We start from the raw sequence: 24,562 nt of genomic DNA, 5'->3' as shown, positions 1-24,562 counted from the left end.
GATGACTGATGAGAACAAATGGTTCGCTTCAGCAAACGCTGTCGCCAAGGCCTGGCCCTGACAGAGCAAGGTTTAAGCAACAGTCTGATGTGTGTCCTAAGGGTGCTCCAGGCTGTGCAGGACTCCTGCCCTGCCCACCTTTTGCCCATGTCCCCTGCTTGATGTCAGGCCTAAGCTCTCCACCAACTGAGGGATGCCCTGTAATCAATGCCCTGAGTCCGGACGTCCTTTGGAGCCCCTGCCACTGAGCTGCACCCACTGCTGCGCTCAGCCTCTCCAGCTGTGCCTAGGGGTGGGAGTGGGGACTGCCAGGGGTGCTGCCCAACCCCCGCGGATCCTCGGGGGAGCATCACTTCTCACTTGGAGCAGTCTTGGCTTGGCCACAGCATTCCTGCGGCTTCCGGATATGAACTTGGGCCTGTATCCAATTCCCTAATGTTCCCGCTTAGAGATCCCGGCTGACACATGTGGCGCAAATCGCGTTCGGTCATTTCCTCTGGCCTTAGTTCATCTGATTCAGATGGCAGCTAGTGCAGGAGGCCGCTGGAGGCACAGGCTCACGTGGCTGCGGCCTCGAACCCCTCCCCCTGGCCCCGGACTTCCAGGGAAGCGGGGATGCAGAGGGCTGTGCTGGGCGTGGGTGCAGGACAGCGCCTTTTGCCCCTGCTACCGACCTGGCTCAGGAGCACTGCTGCCGAGGTAGGTGGTACACATTGTTCCTTTTGCCCTTCACCGCCTCCGGGCCCCTGTGTGCTCACAGCTCTCCAGTGTGAGGCCAAGTTCACCCTCAACAGATGGCGGCCTCCTGAGGACAGTCCGTTGGGAAACGTAGCCGTTTCCCCAGCCCGGCTCTGCCATGAGCTGTCCCAGAGACTCATCTGTCCATGATGATCAGGCTTGGGCTCTGTGTTAACAGACTCCCTTCTCGGTGGGCATGGAGAACGTGGGCAGAGGCTCTCCGGCCCGGGCTGCCAAAGGGGGCTGCAGTCTGGACTGCTCGTCCGCGAAGCCCATGGGCAGACTTGTGTCAGTCAGTCCGGCTATCACTAGCACGCCACAGCCTTGCCCGTTAGAAGGCTCGCCCGTGCTGTTCTGCTGCTGTTGTTGACTGCTGCCGACCCTGGGCACAGCCGAGCAACCAGGCTGCCAGTCAGCCCTGCGCCATCCCATTGGACCCTTGCCATCCGTTAGCATTTCGTTGGCTGATTTCTTTGGAAGTAGATCACCAAGCCTTTCTTCCTAGTGTGTTCTAGTCTGGATAAAACCAAACACCAAACCCAATGCCATTGAATCAATGTCGACTCATAATAGCGACCCTCTGGGACAGAGCAAAACTGCCCTGTGAATTTCCCAGACCAACTGTTTATGGGAATAGAAAACCCAGCCCTTCTCCTGCAGAGTGCAGTTTCGAACTGCTGACCTTGAGGGCTGCAGCCCAATGTAACCACTGTGCTCCAGGCACCCCTTGAGGCTGGAGACTCCAATTAAAGCCTGTTCAGGTAAGGAAGCACGTTGAGACCTCTCCAAGCCAAGTTTTAAAAAAATTTTAATTAATTAATTGGAGGGGTTCTTTAAAAAAAATCATGTTATTGGGGCTTTTATAGCTCTTATGACATTCCATAGATCAATTGTATCAAGCATATGTGTACATATGTTGCCATCATAGTTTTCTAAACATTTACTTTCTAAACATTTGAGCCCTTGGTATCAGCTCCTCTTTTTACCCTCCCCCCTTTCCTTCTTGTGACCCCTTGATAAATTATAAACTATTATTATTTTCATATCTTACATCGGCCACATCCCTTCGCCCACGTTTCTGTTGTTCTTCTCCCTGGCTGGGCGTGGGGTGTGGGGTTATGCATCCATCATTGCAACCAGTTCCCCCTTCCTCTCTTTCTTTTCCCATATTCACCCCCTACATGGTTTGGGGTTTTTTTTTATGTTTGTTTTAAATTTTTGCATTTTTTTCATATAATAGTATTTGGGGACAGCTTTCAATGTCCCCTAAGTCACAGAGTTTAAGAACTCTGCTGCTAAACAGAAGGTCTGGTGGTTCAAATCCCCCAGTCGCTCTGCAAAAGGAAGACATGCAGTTTGCTCTAAAAACTGCTCACAGCCTTGGAGAGCCAATGGGGAGCTTTCCTATGTCCTCCAGGGCCACAATGCACGAGAAGCAGCCAGGAAGTTCATTGTTTTGATGTCCTTAACATTTACTGAAGACTGGTTGGCTGAGTGAATCACAAAAATGTTTACAAGCTACGTTCCACCAATAATTTAGTTTATTTTCCGGGAGAGGGATGGACATGTCTGATCAGAACACATGGGAGCAAATGAAGGGGGAGGAAGAGAGAGTGGAGCACATTCTGGCCCACCAACCCTCGAGGACAATATTCCCGCTCAGAGCAGCCAATCCACAGAGAGGACCATATGGCCAGCCCCACTAAGAGACATGACATCCCTCACTGACCCATAGCCCTACAGGGGATGACACTGGAGACACAGTGTGGGGATTCCTCCCGATCTGATCCCACCACACCAAGGCAAAACACTAAGGGCGTGGAACAGAACAGCAAGGGGAACAGAGCAACGAAGTCCCCAGGGAATACCAAAAATAGACTTTGGGGCCAGGCCTTGGCACCCCATCAGACTCGACTGGAAAACACTCCTAAAGGCCAACAAACAGTCCTTGAACTAACTACAAGCTTTTCTTTCTTGTTGCTGTAGTTTGTTTTATTTTTTTGTCATTGACTTTTTTGTTGTTGTTTTGTTTTGTTGCTTGGTTTTGTTCTGTCTTGTTTTAGTGCATGTTATTAATTCTGCAGGTCTGTCTAAATAAGATAGGCTAGGTGAACAATCTGGAGGAGAAACAACAGAACTGACAGTTCCTGGGAGATATGGGAGAGGGGGAGGTGGGGAGGAAAGGAAGTGGTGTTAAAAAACCCAGGGACAAGGGAACAACAAGTGATCCAAATCTGTGGTGAGGAGGGTGTAGGAGGTCTGGTAGGGCATGACCAAGGGTAATGTAACAAAGAGGAATTACTAAAACCCAAATGAAGACTGAACATGATAGTGGGACAAGAAGAAAGTAAAAGGAAATAGAGGAAAGAGCTAGGAGGAAAAGGGCATTTATAGAGGTATAAATAAAGGCATGTACATATCAAATATATTGTATATGAGGATGTGGAAATAGATCTATGTGCATATATGTACATGTTTAGTATTAAGGTAGCAGATGGACATTGGGCCGCTAATCAATTATTCCCTCAATGCAAGAATACTTTGTTCTATTAAACTAGAATTTCATGATGCTCACCTTCCCAATACAATCACTGAAGACAAATGGGTGCATAAGCAAATGTGGTGGAGATAGCTGATGGTGCCCGGCTATCAAAAGATATAGCATCTAGGGTCTTAAAGGCTTGAAGGTAAACGAGTGGTCATCTAGCTCAGAAGCAACATGAAAGAAGCACACCAGCTTGTGTGATCACTAGGTGTTGAAAGGATCAGTTATCAAGCATCATCATAACAAAAAATCATATCATTGTGAATAAGAGGAAAGCAGAGTGGAGACCCAAAGCCCATCTGTAAGCAACTGGACATCACCTTACGGAAGGGTAGTGGGGAGGAGACCAGTCAGTCAGGGTGCAGTATAGCAATGATGAAACATACCATTTTCCTCTAGTTCTTAAATGCTTCCTCACCACCCCTCACTATCATGATCCCAGTTCTACCTTATAAATATGGCTAGACCAGAAGATGCACACTGGTACAGATAGGAACTGGAAACACAGGGAATCCAGGGCAGATGATCCCTTCAGGACCAGTGGTGACAGTGGCGATACTGGGAGGGTGGAGGGAGGGTGAGGTGGAAAGGGGAACCGATTACAAGGATCTACATATAACCTCCTCCCTGGGGGACGGACAACAGAAAAGTGGGTGAAGGGAGACATTGAACAGTGAAAATTATGACAAAATGATAATTTATAAATTATCAAGGGTTCATGAGGGAGGGGGGAACTGGGAGGGAGGGGGAAAATGAGGAGCTGATGTCAGGGGCTTAAGTGGAGAGCAAATGTTTTGAGAATGGTGAAGGCAATGAATGTACAATTGTGCTTTACACAATTGATGTATGTATGGATTGTGATAACAGTTGTATGAGCCCCCTAATAAAATGATTTAAAAAATAAATTATATTGAATCCCTATTTAACAATGATCAAATTCTGGCCAATTTTCTTCTATCTCCCACTCCCATGGTAGCGTTATCCCATGTGGGGTTGGGGTGTTACCATTTTTCCTGACTCATGGTGACCCCATAGGACAAGGTAGATTTCTGTAACAACCTTTCTTCTTTCTCTCCCTCTGGATAGGTATATACGTCTTTAAGCATCCCAGATTGCACTCTGGGAAGGCAGCTCAAACGCGTACCCTCATTTCTCACTTGTCAACCTGGTTACATTCTGTGTTAGTCTGGTGGACTAGAGAAACAAATTCATAGACACTCATCTGTGTATAAGAAAGAACTTTATGTACAAAAGCAATTGAATATTGAGAAAACATCCCAGCCCAGACCAGATCAAGTTCATAAGTCCTATATGAGCCCATAGGTCCGATACTAATCTGTAAAGCCCTCTTCAGACTCACAAAACACATACAATGACGCCAAATACAGGAAGATCACAGGCCAGTGGGTGGAAAGTCTTGTGGATCCAGTGGTGGTGGAAGCATTTCCGCACTGGCATGGGTCTCCACGTGGCTCCTCCAGCATCAGCGTCACTTCATCAGGCTCATGTTGTAGTACTGTCTCACAGGGAGTGTGTGTGTGTGTGTGTGTCCCACCTCCAGAGATCTATTTATCTCCATAGTGCCTCCAAATGAGGTCATCAAGCTGTGACCTGATTGACAGGCTAACCTCCACCCCTTCAGTCTTAAGTCTCAAATTGACAACAGATTATGTAACTACCACAGGTTCCAAAGACCAGGTCATGATTCACAAGTTGCCATTGTGCAAAAATGGAGGATGGTACAGCATCACATAACTGGCCGACCAAATCGCACCATTAAATTCACTGCCATCACATGCTGACTCACAGTGACCCTATAGGACAAGGGACAACTGCCCCATGAGTTTCCAATACTGTAGCTCTTGTCAGAAGTAGACCTGGCTCATCTTTCTCCCTCCCAGTGGCTCATGGTTTCAAATTGCTGACCCAGTGTTAGCCGCCCAACATGTAACCTGATCTACCACCAGTGCTCCAATTACCCAGCTGCCAAACCACTGAAAATCATAGGCCAGCCAAGCGGACACATAACCTTATCCGCTACAGGCAGCGTTATTCTTATCTCATGGCTAGGTGTACGTCATCGCCAGATATACGTCACCGATGGGTAAAGCAGTCAGATAGATAGTTTACTATTGTCATACATGTGAAATGTCAGATCATAAGATAGCTGCTGAGGAGTGGATAGATTTATGCCAACATCCTATTGGCAGTGTCTCTTTCCTTCCCTTGGGGAGCCCTGATGGTGTAGTGGTTATGTGACACAAGGTCAGCAGTTCGAAACCACCAGCTGCTCTGTGGGAGAAAGACGAGGCTCTCTACTCCCACGAAGAGCTACAGTCTCGGCAGTTCTACCCTGCCCACGTCAACTCAAGGGCAGTGAGTTTGGTTGGTTTTTCCTTCACGTCCTCCCCTTTGTTAGTTTTCCAGACCAAACAAGAAGGGGCAGAAAGGAAAACGGCATCTCATGGTTATTTTCATTTGGATGGACATGATTAGTCATGAGGCTGAAGCCCCCTCCCCGTTCACTTATGGACCTCTGGCACTTTCTCTCTGTGGACCGCCTTCTGCTGTTTTCCCTATTGGGATGTTTGTCTTTGTGAAGCTCTGTGCATATTCATGGTAGCCGGGTGGCTTTGTCCTTCCACCAGTGGATTGCTAGAACTCTGTACTTGAACTAAACTCACAGAGAGTGCGTTAGAAAGCGAACACCTTGGAGCAGAAAGTCACGGCGAGCAGTTTGGGGACAGGGGCGCTGTGGTGAGGAGGGTTGGAGTCTGGGTTGGGGGCAAGTGCAGCAGGTGTCCGTCCCATTCTACAGCGAGCTCCCGGCCACAGTCAACAGCCGTCCCAGCCCAAGGCTAGGTCTTCTCTGTTTAAATCCATATCCCACTGATTCTGATGTTTATATATAAAAGGCAAAGTAGAGCATTACCTATGTGATATGTTCTTAATAATGAAGCCCTTTCCCACCTTACAGCATGACGGCCCAGGCCCGGGGCATTATGACTTGAGACCACCCCCCGTGAGCTCTGTTACTTCTTGCTTTAGATCCAGAGTCCCTCGGTTCTTGCCCTCCTGTTCAGTAAGTATTCTGAAGTCTGATACCACCACCCCCGCCACACACACACAGGCGTGGTTACTGTTATCACTGTTGGTTCTGTGGTGTGTGTGTGTGTGTGTGTGTGTTTGAGGGAGGGAGGGCAGCATTGAAATTGGGAAGAGGGGCGGGAGGGACGTTCTGGCCACAACAATGGCTTGTCAGGGCAGTCACAACCCCTGTGGAGCTGAACCGTCTGGCAAGCCCTCCATCGCATCCGGCTCCCAGTGACTCCAGGCCCTCAGGCTACGCCTTAGGAGTCTAGCTGGGCACAAGCCTGCCCAGTAACTGGCCATCAGTGTCACCATCTGGGCACTTGGTGGGAACACAGCTTTCAGGGCCTGAAGCAAGCAGAAGCCAGTGGCTGGCCGTCTTTGCGTGCGGCCTCTGGGAGACCAGGGAAGCAAAACGTTGGAGCAGAAGCATTTGCTATCCAGACAGCTCATTCAAACTGACGGCCATCCAGTCCAGGCTGACTCATAGTGAGCCTGTACCAACTGACAGGGCTGATCACTGTGAGGGGTCATCTCCCCTCCCCCCGCCCCCCTTCCTTGGGGCAGGCAGGGAAGAGGCTGGCTTGTAGGAATTGGCAGAGGCCTGCAGAGACTCAGAGAAGACCCAGAAGGGTGGCACAATATCACACAGAGTTCTTCGACAGTGTTTTGTTTTGTTTTTAAAGCCAAAAATCAGTTTTCACCCCTGAAAACCTTGTCCTTCAGACTTGCTGGTCTGTGGAATGTGGACTCACTTGATGTGGTTGGGGACGAGGTGGCGCAGCCCCTGGCTGGGCCTGCGGATGACTGCCTCCAGTCCCTCTGTGGCCCTGGCCACTCCTGCAGATGACTGGAGAGGCCCTGCCAGGAAAATGAAAGGCCAGTTGACACTGACAGGCTGGTGGATCTGATGCTCACACCTGGTGGCATCACTGTGAGCCTGCTTTGTGCCAGAGCCCACAGGAATGACCACTCCCAGGAGGACTGACTCATGCTAGCCCAACTCCCAGAACACCAAGAGAAGCCAGGCTTAGTTTTCATTTATAGAGATGCTCCAGGGGTAGGGGTGGGTACCTGGATCTGCTGCTCTGTGAATCTCTCCCTGCCAGGAACATCTTCAGGGAAAGTCAAGAGCCACCAGAAGGTTGCTTGGTGATCGTGAACTTGGGGCTGAGGCGCTGAGCTGAATGCCGGCAACCAGCAGCCCCCCGGGGATGGTCTCTTGGGCCCCAGGCCCGCCTCACTTCCTCTTGTGTGGGCTTGCCTTTTGGGACCCCACGGACACCCTGGCTTCTCATTCACAGCACGAACAAAGGCGGCAGCCTCCTTGCCAGTCAGCAGGCCTTGATTAGATTTCCATGCTGCTTTTCCGAGTTTATCACGGGGAAACATCCTGTTGTGGAAGGCGGCTTCTGCAGGCAGCTGACCTCACCCTCTCAGATGACGTCTGCCTTCTCTCCGGGCAATTCTATTTCCACTCTCCCTGCAGGAAGGATGGGAGCGGCATGTAGGCGGTCGCGCTGCAGAGCACGCCGGCCTGCTGTTAGCCTGGTCGAGTGCAGTCTGGCCTGGTACACGGACCCAGTGAGCCCCAGACTCACCTCCCAGGCTGTTCCTCCTAAGCCTATTGGGAAGCATGCAGCCCAGGGGCACGCGGGGCCTTTAGTGGTGGGACTGGGACTGGGACTCAGGCTGGCTGGACTCCAGAGCCTTTGTCCTTGACCACCGCTACTCTGGTGTCACAGCAAGAAGATAAAAATCACTCCAGGTTTCAAGAAGCCGGGGAAACTCGGGCCCCAGACCCTGAGTCTTAGTCCGTGCCTCTGTGACCCTGGCCCTGACCCCACTGTGCCTCTGTGATCCACTTGCAACCTTACCATTTAAATAAGGGGCACAATAACGTTCTCCAGACAAGACTGTTGAAAATTACAGTGGGCGGATCCCTTCCGAGGACTTTTGGCTCGGGGTCCGCAGCCCCTGGTTGGGAACCACCTTGCTCCATCACACTGGCCAGCGATGGGAACCCAGGGGTGCTTGAGCGGCAGGCTGCAATTCAGAAGGAACACCGGGTTCAGAAGGCACTCTCCCTAGGCACTGACCGCTGGACTGGGGTGATGACGGGGACAAGATGGTGCTCAGGGGAAGGGGCTGCCTGGATTCGAGCCCCTTGCACTGAGGCACAGGTGGAGGTGACATCCGCGCCCCCTGTCCTCCACTCAGCACCCCCGGCCTTGCTGAGAGCCCCGGTGAGAGTGGGCCTCACTTCCAGGCCTCGGATGGGCCGGGGTGGCCCTGTGGCCCTTCACAGGGGATTTGTCAGGCACAGGGGCATCTGGGGCTGGGGAGTAGGGGGTGGTGGTCACAGTCGCATCAGCCCCTGCTTTCTGTTCTGTTTCCAGAGGACGCCAGGCCCAGGAGCGTATGATTCTTCCGTACAGTTCCCAAAGCAGTCGCCAACCATTGCAAAAATGGGCCGGGAACACAGCCTTTTCTTCAGCAACACCATCGGCTTTTAAAATAAAGCAGCCTTGGTTCCAAACTGCTTGGAGTGTCAGCAGGTTCTTAAGTTTTATTTCGTCTTTGGCAAAGGGTAGGGGCCGAGCGGGTGGCATAATCCACCTGGGGGGTCCTCACTGCCTACTTGTCCGAGACCGCACAGCAGTGGCCTGACTGGAGCAATGAAGGACGAGTCCCCCACTGCTTGCGACCCAGCGTGCGAGCTGGGAGACTGGACTACCCATGCTGCGTGGCCGTGGGCTCCCTGCCCAGCAAAGCTCGTCCCCTGCCGGGTCTTGCTTGTGTCAGGGCTGTGATAGCTCACAGGCCTCCTGAAGAGCTCCTTGGGTGGTCAGCATTCAATTAAGGTCACGTTCAGTGAGACAGGGTCCAAACAGAGTTTCCCTTCTCGGCTGCATCCTGGGAAAGAACTAAAGAGCAGGATTGGCGCATCCTGGTGTCATCCCAGTGCCGACCTGCCGGGTCTCTGCTGCTTGCTAGCTAGGTGCTGAGTGGGGCCATGAAGGACAGCTGACCGAGGCCCGGAGACCCAGGTGACCAAGGGCTACAAGGGGGGAGGTGCATCCAGGGAAGCCGTTGGAAGCCATGCCAAGAAGCTTCCACGAATGTCCTAGTGTGTGAAGCCCAGGGCCTGCCCCACAGGAATGACAGTCCTCACAGGAGACGGGCTCTCCACCAATAGATACTGCTGTGCCGCAGTTGGGAAGGCTGGCCACATGCTGGAGGCCTGTCAGGGTAAAGGCTCAAGGCCCTTGGAGACCAGGCCCCGGTCCCAGGGCGGCACTCCTTGTTCCACTTGGATCAGGTGGCAGCAGGTTCAGAGAGCTTCAACTGTGTGTTTCCTGTGGGATCTGCATGTGTGGCTGGCAGCTCTGCAACAAGCAGTGTGCCAGGTGACGCCAACCCCGCAGGAACAAGGGAGGGGGTGGGCGGGGTGGCGTTTCTCTTAGTCCACCTTCAACCTTCTGAGGGCAAGGGGGTTCTACGTGTTTAGGGCTACCCAGCCAACTCCCTGTAATTCTCCCCAAATGGTTAGACGGGGCAATGCAAACAGGGCGTGTCTAACACTGGTAGTCTAACACTGGGGAGTGGTCAGTTTTTGTTACCGGCCACCCCCCTCTGGTCACTCCCGGCTATACAGCGGATGAACCATCCTCGAAGGAGCAGAGAAGACAGAAACCCCGAAGACTTTGAAAGACCGTGTTCAAGATCTTGGTCAGAAGTGGCAGAAGCCACCAGGACCAGCTGCCCCGGATTCTGCGGCACGGAGACTGAGGAGCAGCACGGAGACGCTGGGGCACCTTGTCCTCATCAGAGCGGCGGGGAGTGTGCCTGCCTGGCCCATGGGCAGAGAGACTGAGGACAGGAGAGAGAATCAGAGGACCATGGCTGTGTCTTTATCATTCGCTGAGCCTGACTCGTGGCAGGTGAGCAACTTCCCCCATGACGTTGTTAGGTGCCACCCAGTGGGGTCCGACCCACGGTGCCCAGCCTGCCCGTCCTCACAGTGGTTCCTGCGCTGGTGGCAATCCTTCCCCCCGAGGCCCTTCCTCTCTTTTGCTGTCCCCCCCACTTTGCCAAGCCTGGGGTCCTTCTCCAGGGACTCCCCGTCCTTGCCTCTAAGGAGCATTCTAGCCTAATAACCCCCCTGAATTGGGCCTATTGCCTGGGGGCTCTGTGTGGCCATTGCAATGCATTGTCGAACTGGCACAGATGGAGAATGGCTGTGTGGGAACAGGGGAGGGCGGATGGAGTGCGGAGACGGCGCTGGCTCTTGCCTGGTGCCAAAGGGAAACCAGAGGAGGGCAGATATGTCCACCTCGGTTGCTGTTCAGGGCACACATCCCTCTGTCAAGTTCACATATGATCCTGCCTCCACCCCACCCACCTCCCACCCCATCCCACCTATGTGTCTATCAAGCATCCACTTGTAAAGGGGAGCGTCTCCTGGTGCGTGCAGTGTCTGCAGGCAGGGGCTTGGGAGCCTGCAGAGACTGCACCAGGAGGTCGGACCATGGGAGGACAGTCCACGGGGCTGTCTGGTCCATGCTTGTGGCTTGTGTCCACCTGGGATGTTGCCCAAACTCCCACCATGGTTCCTGGACCTGCATCTGTCTTGAACCGGGCTTCCGTTCTGGAGCTGACGGGCCTGCCCCTCAGGCATCTCTATCTTCTCAGGCTCTCTCCCCCACCCCCACCCCGCACCCCCTGCATCTTTTGGATGGGGACCCAGAGAGCCTGGGTCTTGGAAGCAGGGCTGGCTGACAGGAACTAGGTATAAGAAGAACAATATTTTACCTTTTTTCTTTGGGGACACAGGTTTGTAGTGTTTCATCCATTTGTGGGGGAGATTTTCCCATAGACCAGAGGGATTGCCTGGGGCTCCTCCGCATGAACCTGGGCCTGGGACAGGATTTGAAGAGCAAGGCGTCCCAGCCTCTCTGGGACGGAGGAAGAGGAGCCGTGGGATAGACCTTAAGCTCTGAGCCTCCGCTTCCTTTTCTCTGGGTGCGCGGGGTACTAACACCTATCTGTAAGGCTGTTGCGGGCATTGGATGGCACCTGCAAAGGCTTAGAAACGTCAGAGCACTGCAGATGGGAGGGGCTTCTTATGGGGTCTCCTCCCCCAGGAACTGCTGCAACACTGGCTTTTCTGACGTCCCGCCCAGCCTCCCCTGAGTGCCCCTCTGCGCCTCTCCCCCACCACAGCTGCCCTCTGAATCTGGTTCCAACCAAAGGGCATCGCTCTTGGCTGCAGATGTCCACTGCCGTTCCCTGTGCCAGTCCCTCTCTGTAAGGCAGAGCATGCCTGTCAAAAGGCATAGCACCGAAGGGGACAGTTTGTCCTCCTTCCCTCTGCTCCTCTCTGCCCCGCCCCGCCCTCCCGGCCTCAGAGTACAAATCACACCTTCCAGCACCCTGGAGGCCCAGGCCAAGAGTCTCAGGCTGCCGAGGTGAGGACCTGTCCCCAGAGTCACCCCAACCTGTCACAGCGCAGAGAACCCGAGGCAGGCCTGAGGGCCTGGGACTGCTTTGAACCCCCGTGATCTTGAAAACATGCTTTAAAATCTACAAGTTCTAAGTCAGTGGTTCTTAATCTAAGCTTCATCTTAGAATCTCACAGGGAGACCCAGCAGGTTATGCACTGGGCTGCCAACCACAAGGCCAGCAGTTCAAAACAGCCAACTGCTCCTCGGAGGAAAGACGGGCTTTCTACTCCTGTTAAGAGCTACAGTCTTCAGACAGACAGAGGGCAGTTCCACCCTGTCCTATGATGTCACTGTGAGGCAGTTCCACCTGTCTTATGAGGTCACTGTGGGGCAGTTCCACCCTGTCCTTTGAAGTCACTGTGAGTCAGCTCTACCCTGTCCTATGAGGTCACTGTGAGGCAGTTCCACCCTGTCCTTTGAAGTCACTGTGAGTCAGCTCTACCCTGTCCTATGAGGTCACTGTGAGGCAGTTCTTCCCTGTCCTATGAGGTCACTGTGCCAGTTCCACCCTGTCCTATGAGGTCACTGTGAGGCAGTTCTACCCTGTCCTATGAGGTCACTGTGAGGCAGTTCTTCCCTGTCCTATGAGGTCACTGTGCCAGTTCCACCCTGTCCTATGAGGTCACTGTGAGGCAGCATTGACTCACAGCAGTAAGGTTTGTGTGTGTTGTGTTGTTTGGTTTTGTGTTTTTAGGGAGACCAAACACAGGATTCAGGCTCGGGCATGTTTTGTGGGGGGCCCACCAGTCGTCACCCTCATGGTCTGCAGCTTCTTCAGCCACTCCAGGTTGCGACCCTGTGGGTCCTCCGGGTGCCTGGGCACATCGGGCATGCTCTGTCCTCTCAGAGGGGCCCTGGGTGGCCTTGTGGATCATGCTGGAAGAGTTGGTGTGGGGGCTTTGGGGCAGAATCACAGTGAGGCCCACGATGGTGAAGGACAGGACCAGCACCGGTTCCTTGGCCAGGCATCCTTGAGGAAGGTGGTGAATTCCATCGCCATCTTGACCTTGGGCTGTTTTAAAGCGAGACCTGTCCTCTCCCACCAGCCAGGTGATTCCAGTGAGCGGCCACTGCGGAGATGGTGTGACGGGAGGCCCCAACCACCCAGCCCTAGAGGCCTTAAGAAGGCAGGCAGGTCCCGCTCCCACTAGGGAGACCACACTGGCCCATGCTGACGTCTGCATGGAGGAGGGTGGCACAGGGGGCAACGATGCCCGGAGCAGTTCCTGTGGAGGTTGTTCTGGGGAGAAAGGACCAGCAGGGGCCTGACCCCAGACACTCCTCCCCCATATGTTGGTTTGGGTCAATGGCACGTCTGCAGGTGCACAGGACCCACCAAACCCAAAGCTTGTGGGGGGAGGGGAGGCGTGGACTCTGAATTGAGGGCCACAGGCCTGCCCTGCCTTCATAGTGGGCTGGGTGGGGATCTTCACCTGGCTGGACTTAGAAGTGGCGTCCCTAGAGGACAGGCACCTGTGGGTGGTGAGCCTAGTTTGGAGCCAGGTTGGGGGTGGGTGGGTGTTGGTTGGTTGGTTGGTGAAGGGGAGAGCAAGAGAGAGGACAGAGACGGGGAGCTGGGGGGGGGGCACGGGGAGGGCAGGAGTTGTGAAGGAAAGCAGCAAACAGAGACTGAGACACAGATGGGGTGGACTGCAGGGGCTCAGGCAGTAGTGGGAGAGGGGGAGCAGTGGCTGCTTTGGATGGAGGGTGGGTGGGTCATGGAGATCCTTCCCTGGTTAGGGACAGAGCCTCTTGACCTTGACGAAGGAGCCCTGGTGACATTATGCATTAGGCTGCTAACCACAAGGCCAGCAGTTTGAACCCCCCTGCTAGTCCATGGAAGAAACAAGAGGCTGTCAATTCCAGCAATGATTTATTGTCTCAGATACTGCCAAGAGGAGTTCTACTCTGTCCTATAATGTCGCTACAAGGCAGAATAGTATTGTTGACAGTGGATTTGGGCTATTATTTTGGGGATTGGGCCATGACTTGATCATGCTATATCTCTGGTCACCAGAATGGGTGTGTGAGGCTGGGCTGCCTAGAGAAATAAATTCATTGCCACACATAAGTGTAAGAAAGAACTTGATATTAAGGAGTAATTGGATATCAAGAAAACATCCAAGTCCAGTCCAAATAAAGTCCGTAAGTCTGATACGAGTCCATAGGTCCGATAATGGTACATAAATTCCCTTTGGACTCACACAGCCACATGCAATGATGCAGAATGCAGGAAGATCATAGGCCGGTGGGTGCAGATTCCTGTGGATCTAGTGGAAGCATCTCAGGGCTCTGGCAGGTCTCAGCCGTGTGTGGCTCGCCAACAGGAAGCAGAGAGAGGGTGGGGGGAGGTTCCCAGGACCCTCTTTATGAGGAGGCCACTCCCGTAAAGTGACCTGATTGACAGGCTGGACACCACCCCTACACTTCCAGTTGCCACACACTCATGTGAGTACCACAGTGGGCTGGAGGATGGGGTCAGAGGTATTCTATTCGATCAGTCCGCTGAAACCGAGTGGCTTGTGGGCCACAAAGGAGGCTACTGTTCCTTTGCCCCTTTCTGAAGGCCCCAGAGCTCAAAATGCCTGCATTGTCACTGAGGAGAAAGCTGGCTCCTCCCTGATTCAGCAGGGCCGGTGGAATGCTTAGAAGTATGTTACTCTCCTGGGCTGGGCATGGTCACAGGCTTACAAAGGATTTCCTGAACCTCACGTGTAGCTCTGCGGTTGTAAGGAATGAGCCCAAACTTTTTGTTCTGTTTTTGTTAATAAATCATTTTATTGGGGGCTCTTACAGATCTAATAACAATCCATACATCAATTATATCAAGCGCATTTGTACATATGTTCCCATCATCATTTCCAAAGCATTTTCGTTCTACTTCAGCCCTTGGCATCAGCCCCTCTTTTGTCCCCTCCCTCTCGCATCCTCCCACCATCATGAACCCTTGATAATGTATAAATTATTTGTATTTTCATAACTTACACTGTCCGTTGTCTCCCTTCATCCATGTTTCTATTGTTTTTCCCCTGGGTAGGGGGTATGTATTGGTCATTATGATTGATTCCCCCATTCTCTCCCTTTTCCCCCAACTTTCCCCCTACCTTCATGGTATCACTACTCCCATTACTGTTCCTGAGGGGTTTATCTGTCCTGGATTCCATGTGTCAAGAGCTTTTATCTGTACCCGTGTAAATGCTCTAGTCTAGCTGGATTTGTAAGGTAGAACTGGGGTCATGATAGTGGTGGTGGTGGTGGTGGTGGTGGTGGTGGTGGTGGTGGTGGTGTGTGTGTGTGTGTGTGTGTGTGTGCATTAAAGAACTAGAGCAGTGATTCTCAATCTTCCTAATGCCATGACCCTTTAATACCATTCCTCATGTTGTGGTGACCCCCAACCATAAAACTATTTTCATTGCTACTTCACAGCTGTCATTTGCTACTGTTGTGGATCATCGTGTAAATATCTGGTATGCAGGATGTATTTTCAGTGCTACAAATTGAACATCATTAAAGCATAGTGATTAATCACAAAAACAATATGTAATTATATATTGTGAACTATTTATTTCTAATGACAAATTAATGAAATTTTGTCTTGAAGTATGGTGTAGCATGGGTAACAATCTTCATGCCGGGTCCTCGTAGGTGGGCAGATCTGCATGTGGGCGGATCCGCCTGGAGATGGATAAAGGAGCGGTGCCTTGGCTCCTAAGATCATTGGAAATATGTGTTTTCTGATGGTCAAACGACCCTTTCACTGTGAAAGGGTCGTTTGACAACCCCCAAAGGGGTCGCGACCCACAGGTTGAGAACCGCCGGACTAGAGGCCTGTTGTATCTTTTGTCAGTGCTATACTGCACCCTGGCTAGCTCATTCCTTCCTTGATTTTGTTTTGGGTCTTCTGTAGCCTGATACCTGATCCCATCTATACCTGTGATCACACAGACTAGTGTGCTTCTTCCATGTGGGCTTTGCTGCTTCTCTGCTAGATGGCTGCTTGTTTAACCTCAAGTCTTTAAGACCCTAGATGCTATATCTTTTGATAGCTGGGCATTATCAGTTTTCTTCACCACATTAGCTCATTTACCCATTTTGTCCTCAGCGATCAGGAAGGTGAGCATCACAAAATGCCAGGTTATTAAGACAAAGTGTTCTTGCGTTGAAGGAGAACTTGAATAGAGGCCCATGCCCATCTGCTATCTTGATACTTAACCTGTAAATATGTGTGCATAGGCCGACATCCCTGTCATTATATATTAATATATGTACATGCCTATGTTTATACCTCCACAAATAGCTTTTGCTTCCTAGTTCTTTCCTCGATTTCCTTTTACTTTCCTGCTGTCCCACTATCATGTTCAACCTCCGAATCAGCCCCAACTTGATGGCTTAAAACAGCACCCCATTTCTTCCAGTTCTGGAGGTCAGACATCCAAAATCAACCTCATGGGGCTAAAACCAAGACGTCAGTAGGGCTGATTCCTTCAGCAGGCTCTGAGGAAGAATCCTTGCCCTTGTCTTTGCCATCTTCAAATGCTGCCCACTCTCCTTGGCTCCTGGCCCCTTCCTGACATCACTCCAACCTCTTCTTCCATTGTCACATGTCTCCTGCGAGTGATGGGACCCTGCTGACACCCCCGCCCCAGCCTAAGGACAGCTGTGACCTCGCTGAGTCTGTCTGGATAATTCAGGATACATTCCCCATGTCAAGATTCTAAACTTCATTACACTTGCAATGTCCCTTTTGCCATGTGAAGTGCCACCCACAAATCAACTGGCATCTTTCATTGGGGGCAAATCTGCGGCACAGGTTCAATTTAAACCGTTAAAGAGAAAAGCTTTCCCTTTGAGGCTTCAGATGCAGCTGACCCAAGCCCTGAAATATGGACAGCGAATGAGGAAGACAGGAGGAGACGCCATGCGTTTGACGCACAGTGTGAGCGGAGAACATTGACACACCACTGATTGCCGCAAGAACCAACCACCCCATCTTGAAAGAAGTACAGTCAATATGTTCCATAGAAGCGAGGATTGGTGAGACTTCATCTTCCACACTTTGGACTTGTTAGCAGGTGGGGCTGTTCCCCAGGTAAAGTACAGCATCTGAGAAAAAGAGGAAGGCCTCAGTGAGATGGGGGGCACAGTGGCCAAACAATGGGCCCCGGCATCGTCACGGTTATGAAGATGGTTCAGGATGGGCGCTGCTTCGTTCTGTTGGACACCGAGTAGCTATGAGTTGGAACGGACTGACGGCATCTTCGAAGAACAAGTTCAGTGCTAGCACATAATAGGTGCTCAGCGAATATAGTATATGTTCCAAAAGGACTATACTAGGACTTCCCTTACCACTAGCCTGGAAAAAGCCAAACAACAAAAGCTCTGAAAGCCACCTTGTTTTAAGCCTTTTATATGGGGGGTAGGGCCTTTGATCATTTTGAACCGGAAAGCAGTTAGAGGCCTGGTTCACAGAGACAATGCTGCATACCCTACTTGAGTGAGTGGCGACTCGGTTCTGAAATGTTGTGAGCGGCCCTCTGAGCTATAGTCATTGGGCTCTGCCTGTCTGGAGGAAGAGGGCGATGGCAACCACTAGACAAACAGAAACCGTAAGTCCACCCGACTAATGAAACATAACATCAGTCCCCACCACCCTGAGACCAGAAGAACTGGATGGTGACCTGCTACCACTCCTAGGTATCCAGGAGGCTGGGCTTGCTGGTTGGAAAAAGACAGGGTGGGCCCTGGAGACCATGACCTCCAGTCACCTCTGGGATGGAACTGTCCTCGATGTTCAAATAATGATAAGAAACACTCAACTGTGTGAGATCAGAAGGGCGGCTTTGACCCAACATCGCTGCTCAGACGGTTAGGAAAGCGGGAGAAATGGGAACAAGAAACACAGGGAGAAATCGGAGTGGGATTGCAATGGGTGAGTTGAGACTAAATGTCCATGGATTTGCTGCATGTAGAACTGATGGTCTGCTCTGTGAATGCTCACTAAATTCACAATAAAAGTTCAAGGGAAAAGTACTGCTGAAGGAAGCTCCGTTGGACTGAACCAAAATCCAAACTCACTGTCATGGAACCTATTCTGACTCGTGGCCACCCTCCAGGACAGGGTGGAACTGCCCCTCTGGGTTTCCGAGATTGTAACTCTTGACAGGAGTAGAAAGCCTCTTTTTCTCTCCTCGCAGTGGCGTGGTGGTTTCAAACTGCTGATTTTGTGGATTGCACCTCAACTCTGCCGCCTGGGCTCCTCCACTGATGGACTACACTGGGGCAAATGGCTAAGTGCTCAATTTGTAAGCTGAGAAGCTATTGGATCAAGCCCACCAGAGGGGCCTGAGGTCACCTGCTCCTGGGTCACAGCCTAGAAGAGCCTATGAAACCCCAGGCCATTCTGCGCACATGGGGCCGCCAGGCATCGGCCCAGCAACACCGGCCTGACTCAGCACAGGCTCTCCTGCTGGGAGACGGTGACGCGAGACTCTGCTGAGCTCCGTTAGTCAAAAAGAGAGAAAGGAATGTAGTCGATCCCCGGAGCACTGACCTTAACACTGCGCGGCGTGGTTGCGTGGCCAAGTTGTGTACCATGAGGGCGGAGTCCTGGTGGCCCAGGGGCTAAGTGCTGGGCCGCTAACCAAGGAGGTTGCTGGTTTGAACCCACCAGCCTCTGTGTGGGTTCAGGACGAGGCAGTCTGCTTCTGTGAAAAGTACAAGCCCTATGAGGCGGTGCTACTCTGTCCTTAGGTTCACTTTGGGTCCGAATGAACCGGACGGCACCGGGCTTTTCACTTCTTGTCTAAAACCAACTGGACTGGCACATCTTTCTTTCATGGGGTGGCTGGTGGATTTGAACCACTGATGTCCCAGTTAATAGCTGTGGCCCCAGGGCTAATCAGTCCACAGACGCTTCAGAAGCTCTCTAGTGAAATGTTGCAGCTGGACGTGGCTGACAGTCTCTGTGGGGAAGTAGGTGGGGTGGGGGGTGGGGGAGCTCCCTAATGTTTAACAGTGGTATTTAAGGCTGCAGACACAATCTTCAGTAGCCACATTATTCATGGGCTTTTAAAGTGCCTGGTGTTAAACAGTTGAATTGGAAATGAAAAAGGAGGTTTTAGGAAACCCAAGTGTCTCAGGTATTTGTGAAGATCTGTGAGGTAGTTAGTTTATTGTGCCAACCTGGCTGATAAACACAGGTGGGGTTAATTGAAGGGCGGAGGGATAAATGTCTCGGTGAGCTTCGCCTTGCTTGTCTCTTGCTCATTTAGCATAGGACCAGTGTGCGGCTGCCTTGCTTGCTCTGTGCCTCAATTTGCAAGAAGACTACTCGGCGGCCCTCAAGACTTGAAGGACTGCCAGTGTCTCACAGCTGCCTCATAAGAGTGAGTTGCACTGAGTCATTTGTACTGCTTTATAATTTAACTGTTTATTTCTGTGTTACATATCTATCTGTATAAATATATACATATAATTATTAGCATTTGGTTTTGTTTCTCTAGAGAACCCTGTCTAACATATTTTGGTTCCAGGAGTGCTTCTAGAGAAATAAAATCATAAATACGGGCTTCTTAAATGGGCTCTCCAGCCTGACTAGTCTTAACACTAGTAATGCTACTTCAACGGCCCAAAGCATAGTTAAGTCTGCTACTTTTACTAATCCACAGTGTGAAATAGCAAAACTAATATCTGCAGTATCGCCACTGGTTGAAGGAGAGGCTCTGAGTGATCGTATCTTTGATATTTTCCCGGAGTTTTGTCAGGATGACAAGTATAGGGAAGCTGGTTGGCTGGTTCTCCTTACAATGGAGTGTGATTGAGGAGAGGGATGGTCTCAGAGCTTCAGGAGCACGCCTCAGGTGCAGACGAACAGTTTTGAAAGCTTTTGTCTGTGCTACAAAGGAGAGCCTTCTCTTCTCTAGTAATAGAGCTGAGAACCAGGTCTCGAGTCTCATTATGCGTGTGGATGAATTACAGCATCAGCTGAATTGCAGATCTAGAGTAGTGTCTGATACCAAAGTGAGGGCATTAATCAAAAAATATTGGGACCCTGAAACATGGGATGGGAACATGGGCTGATGATCCAGAAAAGGAGGATATTGAGTCCCTAGAAACAATTGACCCACCCCAGTCAATAGTTAGTTCCACCCCTCAGAGCTGAAAGTATTAATTCACAATCCACACCTGAGCAGATTAGCCAAACTGTTCAAACTGAAATGCCAGGTGGGGCTGCATCAGTAGCATTGCCTGAGGGAGATGCCTTACAAGATATTGCTGAGAGCACCCGGGAAACACCCTCACCACCCATTATTTCTGCTAGACCTGTCACTAAAATTAAGTCTCAGAAAGCTCGTAAAGATGAGGTTGCGATGATTATCCAAGAAGAAGCGCTCTATACTCACCAAGATCTGCTTGCGTTTTCAAATACGTACAAGCAGAAGCCTGGGGAATCTCCCTGGGAATGGTTACTAAGGGTGTGGGATACTGGTGCATGAAATGTAATATTAGACCGGTCTGAGTTTCTGGATATGGGACCCCTAAGCACAGACTCTTCTTTCAATGTCTCTGCGAGAGAGGTCGAGAGGATCTAATTCTTTATTTGTTTGGTTTGCTGAAGCATGGACTGCCAGATAGCCTAGATTAGACCAACTTGAAGTACCTGACCTACCTTGGTACACTGTAGAGGAAGGCATCCAAAAGCTTAGAGAAATTGGTATGTTGGAATGGATCTATCAGGATATTCCCATAGACCCAAAAAGGGGGTGACCTGAGGACATACACTTCACCACAACCATAAGGAACACGTTTGTGAAGTGGGCCCCAGCATCTCTGAAGTTTCCTCCAATTGCTATTTTATGTGCACCAGGATTAACAGTGGACACTGCCCTAAGCGAACTCCGACATTTGCCCACTGATTGGGCTGATTGGTCCCCATGATGGTAGAGGGCAGGTGTCAGCACTGAATCAACAGAGACAGGGCGGGTGTGGTTATAATAGACAACAAGGTTTCCATAGTAATCAAAGCAAACTGTCTCGTGTGGAATTATGGCGTTGGCTACTTAGTCACGGTGTCACTAGGAATGAAATAGTTGGGAAACCTACTAAATATTTACGTGATCTGTACAGGCGGAAGAATGGTAGATCAGGTGAACAGAGAATAGCCGGTCACGATTGCCCAATCAGTTCTCAGACCTGAGCCAGTTTACTGACCCACAGCCCCTTGAATGAGGGGGAGGCCGGGTCCCTTGGAAGGAGGACCCTGCTACATCACTGAAGGTTTACACTGTTAGTCTTTCTTCTAACCTTCCCCAAAGGGACCTGTGGCTTTTCACAAGAGTGACTGTTCATTGGGGGAAAGGAAATAATCAAACTTTTGGGGGATTACTCGACACTGGCTCGGAACTGACATCAGTGCCAGGAGACCCAAAGTGTTTCGAAGGCCCACCAGTCAGAGTGGGGGCTTATGGAGGTCAAGTTATCAATGGAGTTTTAGCTCAGGTATGCCTCACTGTGGGTCCAGTGGGACCCCAGACCCATCCTGTAGTTATTTCCCCAGTTCCAGAATGCATCATTGGAATAGACATACTTAGTAACTGGCAGAACCTCCATACTGGATACCTGACATGTGGAATAAGGGCTATCATGGTAGGAAATGCCAAGTGGACACCATTAGAACTGCCATTGCCTAGGAAAATAGTAAACCAAAAGCAGTACCGCATTCCTGGAGGGACTGCAGCGATCAGTGCCGCCATCAAAGACTTGAATGAAAAAAAAAAAAAAAGACTTGAATGATGTGGGGGGAGCACACCAGCCTGTGTGACCACGAGATGTCGAAGGGATCAGGGATCAGGCATCAAAGAATAAAAAATGATATCATTGTAAATGAGAATGAGTGCAGAGTGGAGACTCAAAGTGCATCGATGGGAAACTGGACACCCCCTTACTGAAGGTTGTGGGAGGAGATGAGCCAGTCCAGGGTGCAGGGTAGCAATGATGAAACACATAACTTTCCTCTAGTTCTTAATGCTTCCTCCCCCACTATCATGATCCCAATTCTACCTTACAAATCTGGCTAGACCAGAGGATGTACACTGGTACAGATAGGAACTGGAAACACAGGGAATCCAGGACAGATGACCCCTTCAGGGCCAGTGGTGTGAGTGGCGATGCCTGGAGTGTGGAGGGAATGTGGGATGGAAAGGGGGACCAATTATAATCTATGTATAACCTCCTCCCTGGGGGATAGACAACAGTGAAGGGGGCGAGGGGAGACATCAGACAGTGTATGATACAACAAAATAATAATTTATGAATTATGAAGGGTTCATGAGGGAAGGGGAGCGGGGAGGGAGGGAAAAAATGAGGAGCTGATATTAAGGGCTCACGTAGAAGGCAAATGTTTTGAGAAATGATGGCCATAAATGTACAAGTTTGCTTGACACAATGGATGTATGTATGGATTGTGATAAGAATAGTATGAGCCCCCAATAAAATGATTCAAAATAAAATAAAAGAGAATACTGGTTAAAAAAAGATGCAGGCGGTGGTGATTCCTACTACATCTCTATTTAACCCACCTATTTGGCCTGTAAAGAAGGCAGATGGATCCTGGAGAATGACAGTGGGTTATTGTAAACTTAACCAGGTGGTGACTCCAATTGCAGCTGCTGTCCCAGATGTGATCACATTGCTTGAGCAAATTAATACTTCTCCTGGTACATGGTATGCAGCTATTGATCTGGCTAATGCCTTCTTCTCCATACAGTCTCAAAGGATCACCAGAAGCAGTTTGCCTTCAGCTGGCAGGGGCAACAATACACTTTCACAACTCTCCCCCAGGGGCACATCAACTCTTCTGTCTGTGCCATAATTTAGTCCAAAGGGACCTTGACCACCTGTCTATTTCACAAAGTGTCACACTGGTCCATTATATTTATGACATCATGCTGATTGGACCCACTAAGGAGGATGTATCAAAGACTCTAGATTCCTTGGTACAGTATCTACGTATAAGAGTTTGGGAAATTAACCCAATGAAGATTCAGGTACCCTCCACCTCAGTAAAATTTCTAGGAGTCCAGTGGTGTGGGGTATGTCAAGATATTCCTACTAAAGTGAAGGATAAGCTATTTCATTTAGTGCCCCCAATGACTAAAAAGGAGGCTCAACACCTAGTGGGCCTCTTCGGATTTTGGAGGCAACATATTCCTTACTTGGGTGTTCTACTTCGACCTATTTATCAAGTGACATGAAAAGCCTTCATTTTTGAGTGGGGCCCAGAACAAGAAAAGGCTCTTCAACAAGTTCAGGCTGCCGTGCAAGCTGCTTTGCCACTGGGACCATATGATCCAGCTGACCCAATGGTGCTAGAGGTGTCAGTTGTAGATAAAGAGGCGGTGTGGAGTCTTTGGCAGACCCCTATTGGTGAATCACAGCGTAGACCATTGGGAGTTTGGAGTAAAGTCCTGCCATCCTCTGCAGACAACTACTCCCCCTTTGAAAAACAGCTGTTGGCCTGTTACTGGGCCTGGGTGGAGACTGAACACCTCACCATGGGCCACCAAGTCACCATGAGGCCTGAGCTACCCATCATGAAGTGGGTGTTGTCTGACCCACGTAATCATAAAGTTGGACATGCGCAGCAACACTCCATTGTTAAATGGAAGTGGTATATATGAGATCAGACCAAAGCAGGACCTGAAGGAACAAGTAAGCTGCATGAAGAAGTGGCCCAAAGCCCACAGTCTCCACTCCTGTCACATTGCCTCCTTTCTCCCAGTCTGCACCTATGGCCTCCTGGGGAGTTCCTTACCATACATTAACTGAAGACCAAAAGAGTCATGCTTCGTTTATGGATGGCCCTGCATGATATGCAGGTACCACTCGTAAGTGGACAGCAGCAGCACTACAGCCCCTTTCTGGGATCTCTCTAAAGGACAGTGGTGAAGGGAAATCTTCCCAATGGGCAGAACTTTGAGCAGTGCACCTGGCCGTTCAGTTTGCATATAAGGAAAAATGGCCAGATGTGAGATTATATACTGATTCATGGGCTGTGGCTAATGGCTTGGCTGGATGGTCAGGGAATTGGAAGGACCATGATTGGAAAATTGGTGACAAGGAGGTGTGGGGAAGAGGTATGTGGATAGACCTCACTGAATGGGCCAAGAAGGTAAAGGTTATTGTGTCTCACGTGAACGCTCACCAAAGGATTACCCCTGAAGAGGAGGACTTTAATAATCAAGTGGATAAGATGACACGCACTGTGGAGACTGGTCCTCCTCTTTCCTCTGCCACTCCTGTTATCACCCAATGGGCACATAATCAAAGTAGACATGGCAGCAGGGATGGAGGTTATGCATAAGCACAGCAACATGGACTTCCACTCACCAAGGCTGACTTGGCCACTGCCACTGCTGAGTGTCCCATTTGCCAGCAACAGAAATCAACAGTAAGTCCAAGATATGGGACAATTCCTCGGGGAGATCAACCAGCAACTTGGTGGCAGGTTGATTACATAGGAAAACTTCCATCATGGAGGGGGCAGTGTTTTGTTCTTACTGGAATAGACACCTACTCGGGATATGGATTTGCCTTCCCTGCACGTGATGCTTCTGCCAAAACTACTATTCGTGGACTTACAGAATGCCTCATTCACCGGCATGGCATCCCACGTATCATTGCT

At 50.6% G+C, this 24,562-nt stretch overlaps 1 protein-coding gene across 1 annotated transcript in view; it reads left to right on the top strand.

Annotated features, from left to right (window-relative positions):
- Positions 1-8,889, top strand: part of STPG4 (sperm-tail PG-rich repeat containing 4) — a 37,187-nt gene extending 28,298 nt beyond the window's left edge. Inside the window, exons 6-7 of the mRNA XM_075536084.1 lie at positions 6,261-6,365; positions 8,773-8,889. Coding sequence (XP_075392199.1) covers positions 6,261-6,365; positions 8,773-8,889 — 222 coding nt within the window. The remainder of the gene's footprint in view (positions 1-6,260; positions 6,366-8,772) is intronic.
- The last annotated feature ends 15,673 nt before the right edge of the window (positions 8,890-24,562 follow it).

This window comes from Tenrec ecaudatus, chromosome 17 (assembly GCF_050624435.1).
Source record: "Tenrec ecaudatus isolate mTenEca1 chromosome 17, mTenEca1.hap1, whole genome shotgun sequence".
In the NCBI taxonomy this organism is placed as follows: Eukaryota; Metazoa; Chordata; class Mammalia; order Afrosoricida; family Tenrecidae; genus Tenrec; species Tenrec ecaudatus.
Note: the sequence above shows the minus strand (reverse complement) of the source record. Positions and strands in the feature narration are given on the sequence as shown.